Source organism: Zootoca vivipara, chromosome 6 (assembly GCF_963506605.1).
Source record: "Zootoca vivipara chromosome 6, rZooViv1.1, whole genome shotgun sequence".
NCBI classification, from domain to species: Eukaryota; Metazoa; Chordata; class Lepidosauria; order Squamata; family Lacertidae; genus Zootoca; species Zootoca vivipara.
In genome coordinates this window covers 87,852,604-87,871,038 of record NC_083281.1, presented here as the reverse complement: position 1 = coordinate 87,871,038, position 18,435 = coordinate 87,852,604, and the positions used below count along the sequence as shown (strand labels likewise).

The following is an 18,435-nucleotide window of genomic DNA, read 5'->3' as shown; positions in this document are numbered from 1 at the left end:
GAGCACCACAACCCCATAGTTGCCTTTGACTGGACTTAACCGCCCAGGGGTCCTTTACCTTTAAAATGTGTGCAGAATGTGCTTTAAATGTATGGTTTGGACCTGTCCCTAGCGTTGCCCAAGGAGGAGGATGCCTGGTTGGGGCAGGGGTTATGGCAGATGATAAATGGCCATTCTCAGGTACTTCTATAATTGGCAGGAGAAAAAAAAATGTATACAGTGGTACCTTGGTTCTCAAACTTAGTCTGTTCCGGAAGTCCGTTCCAAAACCAAAGCGTTCCAAAACCAAGGTGCGCTTTCCCATAAAAAGTAATGCAAAACGGATTAATCCATTCCAGACTTTTAAAAACAACCCCCAAACATGAATTAACATGAATTTTACTATCTAACGAGACCATTCATACATAAAATGAAAGCAATAATCAATGTACTGTACTATAAAATAATGTACTTTGTAAAATAATGTACTTTGGCCACCTCATGAGAAGAGAAGAATCCTTGGAAAAGACCTTGATGTTGGGAAAGATGGAGGGCACTAGGAGAAGGGGACGACAGAGGACGAGATGGTTGGACAGTGTTCTCGAAGCTACAAACATGAGTTTGACCAGACTGCGGGAGGCAGTGGAAGACAGGAGTGCCTGGCGTGCTATGGTCCATGGGGTCACAAAGAGTCGGACACAACTAAACGATTAAACAACAACAACAACAACAACAACTATAAAATAAATAAGACAGATTTGTAGATGATAATAAAATTATTTTTATTTCCTTACCTGGACTGATGATAGCCATTGTTTGGACTTTGGGGGGGGGGGTGTTGTAAATTTTGGGGGGTCCCTATGAACCCAGTGAATCGGATCCTGACCCAGGGAGAGTCCGGGGATCCCGGCAAGCAAGCGCAATTACTGCCGCTTACCACTTGCAAAAAGACAGAGACCAAGCCAGGGCTGTCAAAAGCAAGGCAAAATTTATTAACAAAGAAACAAAGAAACAAAAAGCTGTTGCAACAGCGGTTCCCCTCACGCAGCAAGATGGAGTGAAGAAGAACTCAGAACAAAGGGAGCTTCCAACTTTTATAATATTTTTCTCCCCATGTTACACAGTCACAAGAAAAAGGCGGGAGACAGGTTGGGAGGAGGGCAATCAGGTGAGTACAAAGGTTTGATAGGTTTTTGATGTGGGGACCTTAGCAGGACAATTGGGGTGATGGTCCTAATAATGAGTATGCATACATTTTATTTGTTCACAGGACACCTGTGTTGAATAACTTTTTTCTTCACTGAGTTGTGTATTGGGGTCATCATTATTAGACAAGCTAGAGGGCGCTGTGGTAAACTGTCAAAGCGTGGGGAAAACACAGGATCCTGCAAGGATCTTTAACATGGGGAAACTTGGGTGAATGCAAAGATATAAGATAGATTAATACACAGGGTTTGATACTTGGTAAAGAAACAAGAACATCTAATGATTACATAAGAGGAATACAGAGATACAATAAGTAATGACATGGGAAAGGTTACACTTTAGCAATATTAATATATACAGTTTAGAATGACGTTTAAGCAACTTGAAAGTAAAGGTAAAGGGACCCCTGGCCATTAGGTCCAGTCACGGACGACTCTGGGGTTGCAACGCTCATCTCACTCTATATGCTGAGGGAGCCGGCGTTTGTCCACAGACAGCTTCCAGGTCATGTGGCCAGCATGACTAAGCCGCTTCTAGCAAACCAGAGCAGTGCATAGAAACACCGTTTACCTTCCCGCCAGAGCAGTACCTATTTATCTACTTGCACTTTGACGTGCTTTCAAACTGCTAGGTTGGCAGCAGCAGGGCCCGAGCAACAGGAGCTCACTCCGTTGCAGGGATTCGAACTGCTGACCTTCCGATCGGCAAGCCCAAGGCTCTGTGGTTTAGACCACAGTGCCACCCGCGTCCCATTACCACCCAGTAGGTTAGCGAAAATGTATAGGACCAATTCGAATGGTTGTCGGAAATGTAAGGAAAAAGAGGACACCTTTGATCATATGTGGTGGAATAATAATAATAATTTATTATTTTTACCCCGCCCTTCTGGCTGGGTTCCCCCAGCCACTCTGGGCGGCTTCCAACAAAATATTAAAATACAGAAATTCATCAAACATTAAAAGCTTCCCTAAACAGGGCTGCCTTGAGATGCCTTCTAAAGGTCTGGTAATTGTAAAACGATAAAGGAATTATGGGAAACGATAGATAGTGAATTAAATAAAATGCTTAAAATAACATTTGTTAAAAGACCAGAAGCCTTTCTCTCAGGAATTCTACGGGCAGATATACCAAAAGATTTGAGAAGACGCTGCTTGTCCTGCGGTGGAAAAAGGAGAAGGTGGCGACAAAAGCGGGCTGGCAGATGAAAATATTAGAATATGCAGAGATGGTGAGACAGACAGGGAAAATCAGAAATCAGGAGGATCGAAACTTCAATAGGGAATGGGACAAATAGAAGCTGTTCTTAAAAGAACACTAATCACTTGAGCTCTTTTGGCAGGCTTTCAACAACTCCTGCAATGTTACAGAGACTTTGGTTGGAGCACTTTAACGTGGAGAAATTATGATATGCAGTTGATTTAGATATATCAAGGACCCACGGAGGGGAAGATTCAAAAGAATCTTGTTTGAATTTGAAGTTTTATTGTGTCAAATGTGAGATTTATTTTGTAAAAGCAATAAAAACCATTTTTTTAAAAAAAAAAAATACATGCAGCTGACCCTGGGCCTTTCGAAGACACAGCACAGGGCACACTCCCATGAATGATTTAGGATAATAGAACTGTAGAGTTGGGAGGGACCCCCCAAAGGACATCTAGTCCAACCCCCTGCAACGCAGGAATAAATTTTATGACTCAATGCCTTTAGCACCAGTATGCTCATTTCCCACCCGGGTTAGAAGAGTTTCCAAAGTGAGAGAGGGCGAGAATTATCTGCACATCATTTTCCACAGCCTGCAGCCAGCAGGCCATCAATTAAGGTCTTACATTCAGCCTTGGCCTTCACCTGGCTTTTATCAGCTGCTTGAGAACATGGCAGTGGGGTTGGTGCCGCCTTTTGCAAAAAATGTCTCTTTTTGAACAAGGGTTAATTGTTAACAGATTCCAGCTGCCCCAAACACCTGTTCTCCTTCTCAAGGGCCTTTCACCTTTGTGGAAAAATCATTTTTACTTTTTCCAGCTCTTACGACAGAAGGAGAAAGCGGATCTTGGATTCCCACGCTCCTGCCATTGGGGGCTTAATTTCAGCCCCAGAATGCCAAGGTTGTAGCGGAGCAGAAATCTTCTCACTTTTTCCCCTAAAGTTGCATTGCCAAAATAAGATAGTCTCTCTTTTTTTAAAACCAACCAGAAGCAACTCTTAAAAGTCTTGCTGGAAGAGGGAGGTTTCAGTACAAACGGGCTTGTCTAATTCCCAAATTACTGCTTTAAATGTCTTTATTACATATTTGCAGTGCTTTTTTTCTGGGGGTACTCAGGGGTGCGCATACCCCTAAACATTTTGTGAATCTTTGTACCTCGTTTTATGAACTTAATCCATTCCGGAAGTCCATTCTTAAACCAAATCCATTCTTAAACCGAGCCACGCTTTCCCTAATAAGCCTCCCGCTGCCAGTGCCCTTCCACCGTCCGAATTCCGTTCTTAGACCGAGGTAAAGTTCACAAAGCAGGACACTATTTTGCGGAGTTCGTAAACCGAATAGTTCGTAAACAGGGCCGTTCTTAAACCGAGGTACCACTGTACTTTTGTCCATTTGCTGTATTTATTTTTCCCGTTTGAACTATAAATTGGTGTTATTCTTGAGTCAAACTGAGAGTATCCCTAAACACGTTTTTAAAGAAAAAAGCATTGCATATTTATCATGTCTATATCCCAGCTTCTATCGCCCAGGGAGCTCAAGACAGCAGACATAGTTCTCCTCCACCCAATTTGCCAGGTCACCCAGTGAGTTTCATGGCCAAGTAAGGATTTGAACCCTGGTCTCTCCTAGTCCAACCCTTACCACTACACCACACTGTCTCTCAATTTCTGTCAGGAAGAGATTCCAAGGAGTAGGGGGTCACCACACAAAAGGCCTGCTTCACTGCAGGGACGCTGACTAGATGGCCCTCGGGGTCCCTTCCAACTCTACAATTCTACGATTCCCAGCCCCAAGAGCGGGCAGATTTTTTCCCTTTCATTGCCTGGCACCTGCCCAGCTTCAGACTGACGTCTGACCAAATGGCCTTGGCTGCTGGGCAACAGGAGACTTCAACACCTGTGTGGGGCACCCGAACTTCCCGCTGCTGATAAGGAGGGGTATTAAAATTTTTGCCACAACTGTGAGCAACCCCCAGTCAAGATGCTCATGCTGTTGATACCGGTTCTGTTGGTAGCTGGTGGTAAGAATCTATCTCTCTGCCTCTCTGCCTCTCTGCCTCTCTGCCTCTCTGCCTCTCTGCCTCTCTGCCTCTCTCCCTCTCTCTCTCTCTCTCTCTCTCTGTCTAACATAAACCAGCAAGAGGAGCTTTTTTTCTATAAAAAAATAAATGTTTAGGGGCACTCTCATTTTCCTACTCATATTGAAATACTGCCCCTCAATGAGGCCAAACTTTGATTCACAAATGTTTAGGGGTATGCGTACCCCTGCGTACCCCCAGAAAAAAAGAGCTAGGCTGGGTCTGGCCAGCGGCCCATCTAGTCCAGCATCCTATTCTCACATTGGCCAACCAGATGCCACTCTTTTGCAAACCCACAAGTAGGATTGCTGGAGCACAAGAGCCACTCTCCCCCTCCTGCTGCAGTTTCCAGCAACCGGGATTCAGAAGCGTCGCTGCCTCCGTGACGGTGGAGCACGAATTTGTCAGATAAGTCCACGAATTTGCCTTACAAAGCCATCTAGGTTAGTGACCATTGCTGCCTCCTGTGGCAGGGAGTTCCATAGGTTAACTATGTGGTGTGCAAAGGACTTTCTTTTATCTCTCCTGAATTGTCCAACATTCAGCATGTATGGAAACAACTTCTTGCCGTCGGTCTTAATCTCTCTCTCTTCCTCTCGTCCTGCTCATGCAATGTGTGAGAGCGAACCATTTGCCCCACCCTGCCTCTAATCGTGCAAGAGGGACTCCTTCTCTCACCAACACTTCCCAAACCAAAACAGGGACAGCCTTTGCAGCATCCTGTTTTCAAAACACGAACGCCCATAATTGCCCTACGCCTGACTCCACATGGCCACGACTTAGCCCAAGATACTTTGCAGCTTGATGCAAAGGACAAGATGCTCTAGGCTACCTTCCTGCCAGCTGGCTGGACCGACAGCCTAGAATCACAGAGTCGTAGAATGTGTAGAGTGGGAAGGGACCCTGTGGGTCATCTAGTCCAACCCCCTGCAATGCAGGAATACGCAGCTGTCCCATACGGGGATCGAACCTGAAACCTTGGCAAAGACCGGAAGCCTTTCTCTTAGGCATCATTGATGCAGATATTCCGAAGGAACTGAGAAAGGTATTCATGTACGCAACTAAGGTGCTACTGGAAGGATTTTTTTTATTTTGTTTTGTTTGTATATTATTAGTTGTGACGGCTGCATTGCAGGGGGTTGGACAAGATGACAGTTGGGGTCCCTTCCAATCCTACAGTTCTATGATTTCCTTCCTTCCTTCCTTCCTTCCTTCCTTCCTTCCTTCCTTCCTTCCCCCCACAACTCTCAGCCACCACTGACTTCTCCCCACAGCCTCCAGTTGTGGAACACCTGTCTACACCCCCAATGCCAGGGTGGTGAATGGTGAAGATGCTATCCCTTACAGCTGGCCTTGGCAGGTAAGGAAGCTGCTTCTCCTTCTATTATCTTGTGCCACATTTAGATCCGTTTTTTAAAATAAAATAAACCCAGCAGCAACAACAACATCAACAACAACAACACGACTGATATACCACTTAATTAGAGGAATGTCGTCAAACCTTTTGCATCCAATAGCATAAAAAACTCACTGGCTCCAATCCAATGCTCATCCTACTCAAGAGTATACCCATTGGAAGTAATAGCCTGCGGGGTCATGGCCAAGGCCAAGGCCGATTCTCCAAATGTCCCTATTTTCCAGGGACAGCTCCAGATTTACAGGAGCTGTCCCGGTTTCTAATTTGATCCCGGAATGTCCCACTTTCCCTTAGGACGTCTCCATTTCTCAATATTCTCTGGTTGGCCTCTGTTATTTTCTCCTTCCAATAGTGAACATACATCAGGACTCTATATGGGCTCTTGGGTACCCCATCAGGGAAAAGGAGCAGGGTTTTTTTCTTCTTCTTATAACAGAACAAAAATAAAACAAAAGCTAAACAGAAAATGGGGGTGGGTGCAAGTACCTTAGAACAAGGGACAACGCAGATCTGCAGGACAAAAAGGCAGAGAGGCAAAATGGATATGGTGGGACTTTAATCCATCACAAGGCAGTTGTTTGCTTCCTGCACAGCATCTTTTGTTTTGTTATTTTCTCCTACCGATAGGGAACCCACTCAAGGACTCTATACGGGCTCTTGGATACCCCATAAGGGAAAAGCAGCATTTTTTTCTTATAACAGTAAGAAAGGTTGCCCCCCCCCCCTGCAACCTGATCGCTGTCACTGTATATTCTGATCCCCTTCACAGATCTGTGTTTATGATGGTGTCTCAATCTCTTCCCCGCCGCCTCTCTTGCCTCCCCACAGATCTCTCTCCAGTACGAGAAGGATGGCGAATTCCGTCACACCTGCGGGGGCACCCTCATTGCCCCCAACTGGGTCATGACTGCCGCCCACTGCATCTCGTAAGCTCTCTCGCGGGCGGTAAGGGGTGGGCACTGGTGTGTGTGTGTGTGTGTGTGTGTGTGTGTGTGTGTTAGTTTACAGGCAGAAGGAGCTGGTTGCCTTTCAGACAGGTGAACCAGTCCATCTCGTATTCTATCGGTTTCCATCAGGGATGCAGGTGACATGGGATGGTCATGACCCGTAATGACTTGGTCAGTCCCCACCTGAAGTCCTGTGTCCAGTTCTGGGTGCCCCACAGTTTAGGGAGGGTATGGAGAAGCTGGAAGGTGTGCAGGGAAGAGCGACCAGGATGATGGAGGTTCGGGAAACCAAGAAGGGTCTGGAGTTGGGTATGTTTTAGACTGGGTAAGAGGAGACGGAGAGGGGATATGAAAGCCACTTTCAAATACAGTGGTACCTCTGGTTACGAACTTAATTCATTCTGGAGGTCTGTTCTTAACCTGCAACCGTTCTTAATGGGGCCTCCCACTGCCGCTGTGCTGCCACCGCGGAATTTCTGTTCTCATCCTGAGGTACAGTTCTTAACCCGAGGTACTACCGGTACAGTCATACCTCATGTTGTGTCTGCTGCTGGTTGCGTTTTTTCGTGATACGAACGTGGCGGACCTGGAAGCGTTTACTTCCAGGTTTCGCCACGTGCGCATGCGCAGAAGCGTCCTGTGCGCTTCGCACATGCGTAGAAGCGCTCTATCGCGCTTTCGCGCATGCGTGAAAGGGCCGCTTGGGTTGCGGACTTTTCGGGGTGTGAACGGCACCCCGGAATGGATCGGGTCCGCAACCCGAGGTACCACTGTACTTCTGGGTAAGCGGAGTCTGTAACCCGAAGTGTTCGTAAGCCGAGGTACCACTGTATCCGAAGGGTTGCCACATGGAAAACACAGAGCAAGCTTGCGTCTTGCTGCTCCAGAGGATAGGACCCGAACCAATGGATTCAGATTGCAAGAAAGGGATTTCCGACTAAATCTTAGGAAGACCGTTCTGATGGGGAGAGCTGTTCGACAGCGAAACAGTCTCCCTCAAGAGGTGGTGGCCTCTCCTTCGCTAGCTGCAAGCAGAGTTTGGATGGCTGTCTGCTAGCTATGTTTCCTGCATTGTGGAGATGGTGGTGTTTGGTCCAGACGATGACCCTTCCAACCCTACAAATCTATGAGTCTATGATGACCTCTGTGTTTCTCCTACACTCTCGCAGCAAATCCCGGACGTATCAAGTTGTGGTAGGTGAATATGACATGGATGCAGAAGAAGGCACCGAGCAGCGCATTCCTGTGAACTCTGGTGACATCTTTGTGCACCCCAAATGGTTCTCCATCTGTGCCGCCTGCGGGTAAGCGAGCTGTGGCCCTTTATAATATTATTATAATAATAATTTTATTATTTATACCCTGCCCATCTGGCTGGGCTTCCCCAGCCACTCTGGGCGGCTCCCAACAGAACACTAAAAACAGAATGAAACTTCAAACATTAAAAACTGGCTCCATCTTCGGGGTGGAGGCAGTCTGGTCCATTCCTCTTTACCCAGGCTTATGGCTTTAAATAATCTACGGCCTGAGAAGCTGGGAGGGAGAGGACTGTTATTATGATGACTATTTTATTATTAGGCTATCTGTCCATATGCTTTTTATTATGGCTTTATTATGTTTTTATCACTGCTTTTTTACAATATGTTTTTGATATACACCGCCCTGGGATCTTCTGATAAATGACACTATATAAATTGAATTAATGATGATGGTGATGATTGTTTTTTTTTAACTGTTTAGGGGGAAAAATCTGCTTAAAAAAAAAAATCAAACGGTGCATGAATTTAATAAAATAAATAAATAAACCCACCTACAATCCGGCACCAGCATTCTGGGCCAGCTGAAGCTTCAGGGCCAGACCCTTGGGACTGGTGGGTTAGAAGCCAGGGAGCCGACCAGCAGATGGCGCCAGAGTCAATGACAAGCAGAGCCAACTCAGTTATATTTTTCTCCCTATCCTCCTCCCTCCTCCTCCCCCTCCTCCTTTTGGAGTATACAGTAGTACCTTGCTTCTCAAACGTCTTGGTACTCAAATGTCTTGGTACTCAAATGCTTTGTTCCCAAACACCAAAACCCCAGAAATAAGTGTTCGGGTTTTCGAATGTTTTTCGGAAGCCGAACGTCCAATGCGGCTGTCGACTCTTGTTTCCGGGGTGCCTGCAACAATCAGAAGCTGTACTTTGGTTTTCAAACATTTCGGAAGTCAAACGGACTTCTGGAACGGATTAAGTTTGGCCCTTTTGTTTTTGCTATTTCTTTTGCGTTTTTGTTTTTTGGGCTTTTTCGGTTCATTTGTTTTTGCGACTGTGTAGCACCCAGTTCAGCTACAGATTGATTGATTGATTGATTGATTGATTGTGTGACTGTGGAAATGGATAAAAGCCCCCCTTCCAAACAGTGACTATCATCAGTGCAGGTAAGAAAAAATAAGAATTTTAATTTTCATCATCTACAATACAGTACAGCACATTGATTATTGCTTTCATTTTATGTATGAATGGCCTCGTTAGATAGTAAAATTCACGTTAAATGGCTGTTTTGGGGGTTGTTTTTTAAAAAATCTTTAACGGATTAATCGGTTTTGCATTACTTTCTATGGCAGGCTTCCTCACACTCGGCCCTCCAGATGTTTTTGGCCTACAACTCCCATGATTCCTAGCTAGCAAGACCAGTGGTCAGGGATGATGGGAATTGTAGTCTCAAAACATCTGGAGGGCCGAGTTTGAGGAAGCCTGTTCTATGGGAAAGCGTGCCTTGGTTCTGGAACGCTTTGGTTTGGGACGGACTTCCAGAATGGATTCACTTTGAGAACCACTGTACTCAGGAGGTGGAGGAGAGGCAGGGGCATTCCTTGACTCAGATGTCAGAAGTCAGGGCAGTGGGTTTGGAGGAACTGAAACTGGGGGGGGGGGGCAGAACCACATTTGCCCGTATGGACCGGCCTGGGTTGCACTACCCAGAGAGCACCCTCTTAACACACACTCTCTCTCTCCTGCTTGCCTCCGTCCACTCTGTCCAGCAACGACATCGCCCTGATGAAGCTGTCCCGCGCCGCCGAGCTGAGCAACACGGTGCAGCTGGGGTGCCTCCCCCCCGCAGGGGAAGTGTTGCCTAATGATTACCCCTGTTACATCAGCGGCTGGGGACGGCTGTACAGTAAGTGGTTCCGCCCTTATCTGAAGGGGGCCTGGGTGGCCATCTGATGGGGATTCTTGAGCTGTGATTTCTGCATCGCAAGAGGGTTGGAATAGATGACCCTTGGTGGTCCCTTCCAACAATTCTAGGGTGCACGCTTATAAACAAGCTCCGTGTCCTCGGGGAGGCCGGTGGCGCTCCTATACAGAGTGCAATGGGATTTTGGTTTAGGGGGACAGGCTCAAGGGCAGAGAACCTGTTTTTCTTTCTTTTTCTTTTTTGGTAATAGTGAGCTTTTTATTTTTATTTTTAATAACAATTTATTAATTTTCCAAAAAAACATAAAAGAATAAAATATAACAATAAAAGATAAACAACAGGAAAAAAAATAACATCATAAGTAAATTTTACTTGACTTCCCTCTCCTCCTCCTTTTGGTTTCATTGTTTAGTACCGATACTTTTTTTTATTTTTAAAAATCATTGATTTTTATCCACCCTGACCAATTGTACTGTACCTTCCTTCTCAGCAAATGGCCCTCTTCCATCCAAACTCCAGCAGGCCATTCTTCCAGTGGTGGACAACGAACACTGCAACCAGAAGGACTGGTGGGGAGGCGTCATCCGACAAAACATGATCTGCGCCGGAGGGGACATCCGCGCCGGTTGCAACGTATGTCCGGGGAAGAAATGGGAGTTTGGCCCTTGGAAAGCGGAGAAACAAGAATCTTGAAAAGGTTCCTTCAGCACTAGCAGATGTGCTGTGGCATCCAGGCTGGTCCAGCCCTCCAGATGTGGCTGCCGAGAGCCTGTGTAGCATAGTGGTTGGAGCATCAGACTGAGACCTGGGAGAGACCCGGGTTCAAATCCTCCCCCGCCCCATCTAGCCAGGAAGCTCTCACTGGGTGACCTTGGGGGCCAGACACTCCCTCTCAGCCTCACGGGGTCGAGAGGACAAGACAGGGAGCAAGAGAAGACTGGAAGCGGAGTAGCTAAATTGCAGCTAGGAAGCCAATGTCGTGCGTAATACAAGGTTAAAACCATGTCCAAACTCTTGTCAAAATATTCAAAAGAAGGTAAAAAACAAATGGTAAAGTTTGTTAAGGAGCGCCAAGCGGTGTTAGAAGACTCCGACCCCACCCCATTCCCCTCACAGAGCTACAATTCCCAGAGAAGTTTAACAATCAGTCATTCTTCCTGGGAAACTCTGGGAACTGTATATCTGGGGGTGGGACTTCAGTTCAGGGTAGTAGCTGACGGGGGCCGCATCCTGAGCAGAATCTCCTCCTCCAGCGCTTTCATCGTACAGCTTATTTCCAATCGCAGAGTTGTGGAGGGACCCCCCAACGGTCATCTAGCCCACCCCCAGTTTTTTGCTGCCTTTTCCAGGGCGACTCCGGCGGCCCCCTGAACTGCAAGGCTGCTGACGGGAGATGGGAGGTCCATGGCATCGCCAGCTTTGTTTCCGCCTTGGGGTGCAACGCCCTGAAGAAACCCACCGTCTTCACCCGCGTCTCCGATTTCGAGACCTGGATCCAGGAAGTAAGCGGTTGCGAAGGAGACCCACCCAGGGGCTCCCACGCTTGGAAGCGCATTTCAGCACGGCGGGGTGACAATGGAAAATAATTTGGGAGAACCCCCTTTCCAAAGCTTTCTTTTCCTCCCAAACCCCTGGATGTGAAATCAGAACAGCGTCCACACGCAAGTACCGTATTTTTCGCTCCATAAGATGCACTCTTTCCCTCTTAAAAAGGGGAGATGTCTGTGCGTCTTATAAAGCGAAGGCACTGGACGGCAGTGGCATCCCTTGAGGGCTTTAAAGTGAGCCGCGAAGGAGGGCTCCACTTCCCTACTTCGCGGCTCACTTTAAAGCAACAAAGCCATAGCTGCCAAGTACCCCGTTTTCCCCGGGAAACCCCCCGTTTTTACTTACCTTTTCCCGGTGGTCCCTCCGTATCACTTCATCTCCCGTTTTTCTCCGTTATTTTCTCCTGCCGGCGGCCATTATTTTCCTTTCTGATTTGCCCTTCTATGGGCACCCAAAATGGCCGCTGCCGGCTTCAAAAGTCGCATCTACGCATGACGGCGGCGGCCATTTTTGGTGCCCATAGATGGGCAGAGCGACACCGGACGTTGCGTTGACGCACTTCCTGACATGCGTAGAAGCGACTTTCGAAGCCGCTGGCGGCCATTTTTGGTGCCCATAGAAGGGCAAAGCAACACCGGAAGTTACGTCGGCGCAACTTCCGGTGTCACACGGCTGCCGGTCCCGGATTCTGCAGTCCGGGACTTGGAAGGTAAGGCAAAGCTAGGCAGGAGCCGCTTACACGGGTGTAAAGCAGGCACAGCGGGAGCTGTGTAATCCCAGAATATTTTTTTTCTTGTTTTCCTCCTCTAAAAACTAGGTGCGTCTTATGGTCAGGTGCGTCTTATAGAGCAAGGATTATCCAAGCAAGGCCTTCTTTGGGGCCAAGGTCTTCCTAGAATAGAATTGCAGGGATGGGAGGGACTGCAAGAATAGGAACATGTATGAAGCTGCCCTATACAGAGTCAGACCAATGGTCCATTCAGCTCAGTATTGTCTGCACTGACCTGCAGGTTCAGGCAGGAAATTCTTCCCAGCTGTACCTGGAGCCTTCTGCATGCCAAGCAGATGCTCTGCTCCTGAGCTAAGGCTCTTCCATTCAAATGTTTACTTGGGAGTAAGAGCTGGGAGGTGACTGGAGGGTGTTTTAGTCGATGCCCCAGGAAGCCCCTAACCATTGCAAGTGATGGTTGAATCATTATTCTTACTAAAATAGTTTTTATTCAAATCTCCAAGTGTCCCTATTTTCCAGGGGCAGTCCCGGATTTACAGAAGCCGTCCTGGTTTTTGATTTGATCCCGGAATGTCTCGCTTTCCCTCAGGGAACCCATATTTTCATCTGTGAAATGTTGGAGGGTATGGCGTTATCCGACCCCTGAGCTGTCTGAAGGCAGTCCGATATAGGGGCGTTTAAAAATGTTTAACATTTTATTATGTTTTTATATACAGTGGTACCTCGGTTCTCGATTGTAGTCCGTTCCGGAAGGCCATTCGTCTTCCGAAACGTTCGAAAACCGAGGCGCAAAGGGCTGGCTGCAACTTCAGTTGCAAAAAATTGAAAAAATTGAAAAGTGGAAGCCGTTCAACTTCTGAGCCGCGTTCGAAAACGGAAGCAATTACTTCCGGGTTTTCGGTGTTTGGAAACCAAAACGTTTGGCTTTCGAGATGCTCGAAAACTGAGATGGACAGAGTATAAATATTATTATTATTTAAAAGGACACCCCTATTTTCATCAGAGAAATGTTGGAGGGTATGTTATCAGGGATGAGATCATCTCTGCTCTCAGGCTCACAGTCCAAATGAAACCACACAAAAGGAAAAGGGATGAGGAGGGATGAGGAGGGGAGAGCAAGCCCAGGCACTTGTTCTTAGTGATGGAGGTGTGTCACATGGCCTCCATTTCCCTTCTGCCCTTGGACTAGAAGGAACCTTGCTGCAGGCCTGTGTTAAGGGCCCTGCCAGCAAGCTGCATACATAACCCATGACAATAAACTGGTTTGGTTTCAAGCAAGGGTTCAACAGACCCTACACTTAGCAATGGCCTTAGCAGCTGAACGGGCCAATTCAGAGGAAGTCAGCCCTTCAGATCCCTTGCTCCCGGGCCGATTATCCAACTCCACGGAGGGTCTTTTACAGAACACTTGTCCTTTGACAAGCTGCGCCGTTGAATTCCCCTAGCCTGTAATTTGATGCTATCATTCATACCCAGCCTCTCATCCTAGATCAGGAGTTATATCTAAAATACTCTTCCTTTTTTCTTCCAGACCATCACTAACCATTCATGATGACCTGACCTGCCTTTTGTGGGACCCCTCTTAGTCCCAGAATAAAAAAAACAGCTGAGAGATATCTCACTGGTGGTTTCGTTTGTTTATTTTGGCGTCTTCTGTCAAATGCAAAACACACAACTCAAACTTCCCATGGGGTCACTGTTTTCGCCAAAATTCTGACGTCGTCCGATTCACTCGAAAACGGCCCCAAACGCCTGCAAACTGCAACGTTTGGTGGTGCGAACACCGCATTTCACGGTAGGCAAAAAACCGGACCTCGGTGCCTTTACCTGATAGCCCTGTTAGAAAAACTAACCGATAAACTGAAACTGACATGGGGACAAATAGAAGAAGACACCTTCACCTTGGTTTGGTTCCCCTTCATCACATACAGTGGTACCTTGGTTCTCAAACACCAAAAAGCCAGAAGTAAGTGTTCTGGTTTTCGAATATTTTTCGGAAGCCAAACATCCAACGCAGTTGTTGACTATTGCTTCTAGGGCGCCTGCAGCAATCAGAAGCTGCGCCTTGGTTTCTGAACATTTCAGAAGTCAAACGGACTTCCGGAATGGATTAAGTTTGGCCCTTTTGTTTTTGCTGTTTATTTTACATTTTTGTTTTTGAGGCTTTTTCGGTTCATTTGTTTCTGTGACAGTGTGGAACCCAGTTCAGCTACTGATTGATTGATTGATTGATTGATTGATTGTGTGACTGCAGAAATGACTATCATCAGTGCAGATAGAAAAAATAATTTTAATTTTTATCATCTAGAATACTGCCTTATTTATTTTATAGTACAGCACATTGGTTATTGCTTTCATTTTATGTATGAATGGTCTCGTTAGATAGTAAAATTCATGTTAAATGGCTGTTTTGGGGGTTGTTTTTAAAAGTCTGGAATGGATTAATCCGTTTTGCATTACTTTCTATGGGAAAGCCTGCCTTGGTTTGGGAACGCTTTGGTTTTGAAACAGACTTCCGGAACGGATGAAGTTTCAGAACCAAGGTACCACTCTACACAGTCGAACAAGACAACAAGCACCCGCCAACAGCATACGAATCCATCTGGCTAACCTGATTCAAAAATACACACACACACACCCCACTCGCCATTCCCCCCTCCCCTCTACTCCCCTTTCCCACGTCTTCTTCCTAATTGTTTAAACCACTACATGAACCAAGAACTTCTACACTGACCACTGGGGATGTGGGTGGCGCTGTGGTCTAAACCAGTGTTTCTCAACCAGTGTGCCTCCAGATATTTTGGGACTACAACTCCCATCATTCCTGACCACTGGTCTTGCTAGCTAGGGATGATGGGAGTTGTAGTCCCAAAACATCTGGAGGCACACTGGTTGAGAAACACTGTTCTAAACCACTGAGTCTCTTGGGCTTGCTGATTGGAAGGTTGGCGTTCGAATCCCTGCGACAGGGTGATCTCCCCTCGCTCTGTCCCAGCTCCTGCCAACCTAGCAGTTCAAAAGCACACCAGTGCAAGTAGATAAATAGGTACCACTGTGGTGGGAAGGTAAACAGCGTTTCCGTGAGCTCTGGCTTCCAGCACGGTGTCCTGTTGCTCCAGGAGCGGTTAGGTCCTGCTGGCCACATGGCCCTGAAAGCTGTCTGTGGACAAACGGCAGCTTCCTTGGGCTGAAAGCGAGATGAGCGCCGCAACCCCATAGTCGCCTTTGACTGGTCTTAACCGTCCAGGAGTCCTTTACCTTTTTTTAGCTTTTACATTGACCACTATTAGTGAAACATATGTTGTAGATTTTTTCCCCACACGACTTATGCTATTTTTGTGATATATAAATGACATGAGAAAACCTGGCACGCTTATTTGTATGACAATATTCTTGTTTATAAAAACCCAATAAAAAAGAAGGAAGAGAAAAGAATAAGCGGAAAAGTCCCCAGGTCCAAAGTGCCAACAAGGCTTCTCACCAGCAGGTGGCAGCAGAGCTAGGGCGACCAAAGTCTTTACCCCTTGAAAACATAGAAGGGTTTCATCATAGAACCTTGGGCTAAGCCAGGATATTCCTTTATGGAAAGGAGAGAGTCACAGAGTCCAACCCCGCAGCCGCGGCCCAACATCCCTCACAGTCTCTGGTCCTGGAACTGTGACCCTACGCGTGCCCTGATTGCAGCAGCAGCACTTTGCACATGCTCTGGGGAACTCTTTTTTCCATAGCTGAAACTTGGTGGCAAAAATGTGTCCGGGCTGGAGGACTTTTTGGGACCGGGTGTCCAAAAGGGGTGCCTCCTCCTCCTCCTCCTGACCACTATAGTTTACAATGGTGCTCAGAGGGGGTTAGACAAATCCCTGAAGGAATAGATCTATTTGTGCCTAATAAATAAGGGTGGTGCCTATGTAGAACCTCCAGGGTCAGAGGCAATCTACCTCTGAGCACTCGGATTCTGGGAAAGGAACAACAGGGGAGGGCTGTGCGCCTGTGGGGGCTTCTCTCTTAGATTCTCATTGGGTACTGGAAGCCAAGAATCGGAAGGGACTCGGGGGATCATCCAGACTGACCCAAAGTGGTCATCTGCCAGGGATGCTTTAGTTGTGATTCCTGCACTGCAGGGGGTTGGACCAGATGACCCTTGGGTGTACCTTTCAACTCTACAGTTTTATAAACCCCCCAATAAACCTCCCAGTCAATATATATACCTCCTCGTGCTCTCACTCTCTCTCTCTCTCTCTCTCTCTCTCTCTCTCTCTCATACACTTCTGCCCGCTGCAATCTATTTATTTCCCAGATAGATTGCTAGTGACCTGGACAGATAGCAGCAATTGCAGGGCACTTAATTGGCGCTCATCCTGCAGAAAGATTTCTGTTGGATTCTGCTGGTACTTCCTGGCAGGAGGGGGAGCCTTTGGGTGCCTCTGTTAAGAGCCAGCTGGATCAGGCCCATGGCCCATCTAGTCCAGCACCCTGTTCTCTCAATGGCCAATCAGATGCCTCTATTGTGAAGCCCGTAAGCAGGATCCAAGCACGAGAGCTCTCTCCCCTCCTGCGGTTTCCAGCAACTGGGATTCAGACGCATCGCTGCCTCCGATGGTGGAGGGCAAAGCACAGCCTTATCCCCCATTAATTTATCCAATCCCCCTTTAAAGCCGTCCCAGTTGGTGGCCCTTGTTGCCTCCAGTGGGGGGGAGTTCCATAGTTTAACATGGCAGGCACGTGGAAAAGGACTTTCTTTAATCCTTCATGAATCTTCCAGCACTCGGGTTCATTGGGTGTCCACGAGTTCGTGTGTTGCACAAGTTACAGTACTAGGATAAAAATAGATGGCTCCCCTTACAGACCCTGCAACCCACACCGTCACTGAAGTGTTGATTCTCAGTTTCCTCACTTTTCTATTTTCACTTGAGGCTGATCACTTCGCAAGATGGCGCAATCGGGGGCATATCACGGGATGGGCCGATGCCATGTATAAATATAAATAAAACCGGACTCAGGGCAGCTAACAATATAAAACATTGATTAAAAACGACTTTAAAAATAGCTTAAAAACAGCATAAAGTGCAACATAAATATAGCATCGCCAGGGCTAACTGGCCAAGTTAGTCCTGCTAAGGCCAGCAAGGAGACCAGGGAAGAATTTGAATGTGGAGACCCAGAAGGGTTTCTTCATAAAAAAGGGAAGGGAAAAAGGTGTTGTGTAGTGGGTCTTCAGTGATTTCAGCTCAGTGCAAATAAGAACAGGAGGCGAGGATCTGGTACAACATCTCTTTACTTCAAAGAACAAGTAAGAGCCAGAACACAGGGAATGGGGAAAACTGGGGCTTATATAGTAACAGAACACAACAAAAGGAATGAAGGATCAGGCTAAATTGAAGGCCAGGCAGAATAACTCTGTCTTACAGGCCCTGCGGGAGGAGATCAAGCCCTGCAGGGCCCTAGTTTCATGGGACAGAGCATTCCACCAGGTGGGTGCCATCACTGAAAAGGCCCTGGCACTCGTGGAGGATAATCTGGCTTCTTTAGGGCCCGGGACCCTTAAGATGCTATTTTTCGTGGACCTTAAGGGTCCTCTTTGGGACATACCAGGAGAGGCAGTCCCGTAAGAAGCGCTGTCTGTCTATCATCTACAGTGGTACCTCGGTTTCTGAACACAATTGGTTCCGGAAGTCTGTTCATAAACTGAAGCGTTCATAAACTGAAGTGAACTTTCCCATTGAAAAAAATCCTTCAGTAGCACCTTAAAGACCAACTAAGTTTTTATTTTGGTATGAGCTTTCGTGTGCATGCACACTTCTTCAGATCTGAAGAAGGATTTTTTTTCTATTTTGCCTCGACTCAGATTCTTCAGATCTGAAGAAGGATTTTTTTTCTATTTTGCCTCGACTCAGACCAACACGGCTACCTACCTGTAACTTTTCCATTGAAAGTAATGGAAAGTGGATCAATCCGTTCCAGACGGGTCCGCGGAGTACTCAACCTGAAGCGTACTTAACCCGAAGCATGGGTGTAATTGGTTCCGGAAGTCTGTTCATAAACAAGCATTCATAAACTGAAGCGAACTTTCCCATTGAAAGTAATGGAAAGTGAATTAATTCGTTCCAGATGGGTCCGCGGCGTTCGTAAACCGAAAATTCGTAAACCGAGGTGTTT

The 18,435-nt window shown here is 46.9% G+C and overlaps 1 protein-coding gene across 1 annotated transcript; it reads left to right on the top strand.

Moving 5' to 3' along the window:
* Positions 1–4,285: 4,285 nt before the first annotated feature.
* On the top strand, positions 4,286–13,895 carry LOC118087068 (proproteinase E). The gene is made up of 8 exons (XM_035119367.2): positions 4,286–4,406; positions 5,738–5,823; positions 6,709–6,806; positions 7,997–8,131; positions 9,847–9,983; positions 10,492–10,634; positions 11,351–11,503; positions 13,811–13,895. Exons 1-8 carry the CDS (start codon positions 4,367–4,369, stop codon positions 13,829–13,831), a joined length of 813 nt encoding a protein of 270 aa, XP_034975258.2. The 5' UTR covers positions 4,286–4,366; the 3' UTR covers positions 13,832–13,895.
* The last annotated feature ends 4,540 nt before the right edge of the window (positions 13,896–18,435 follow it).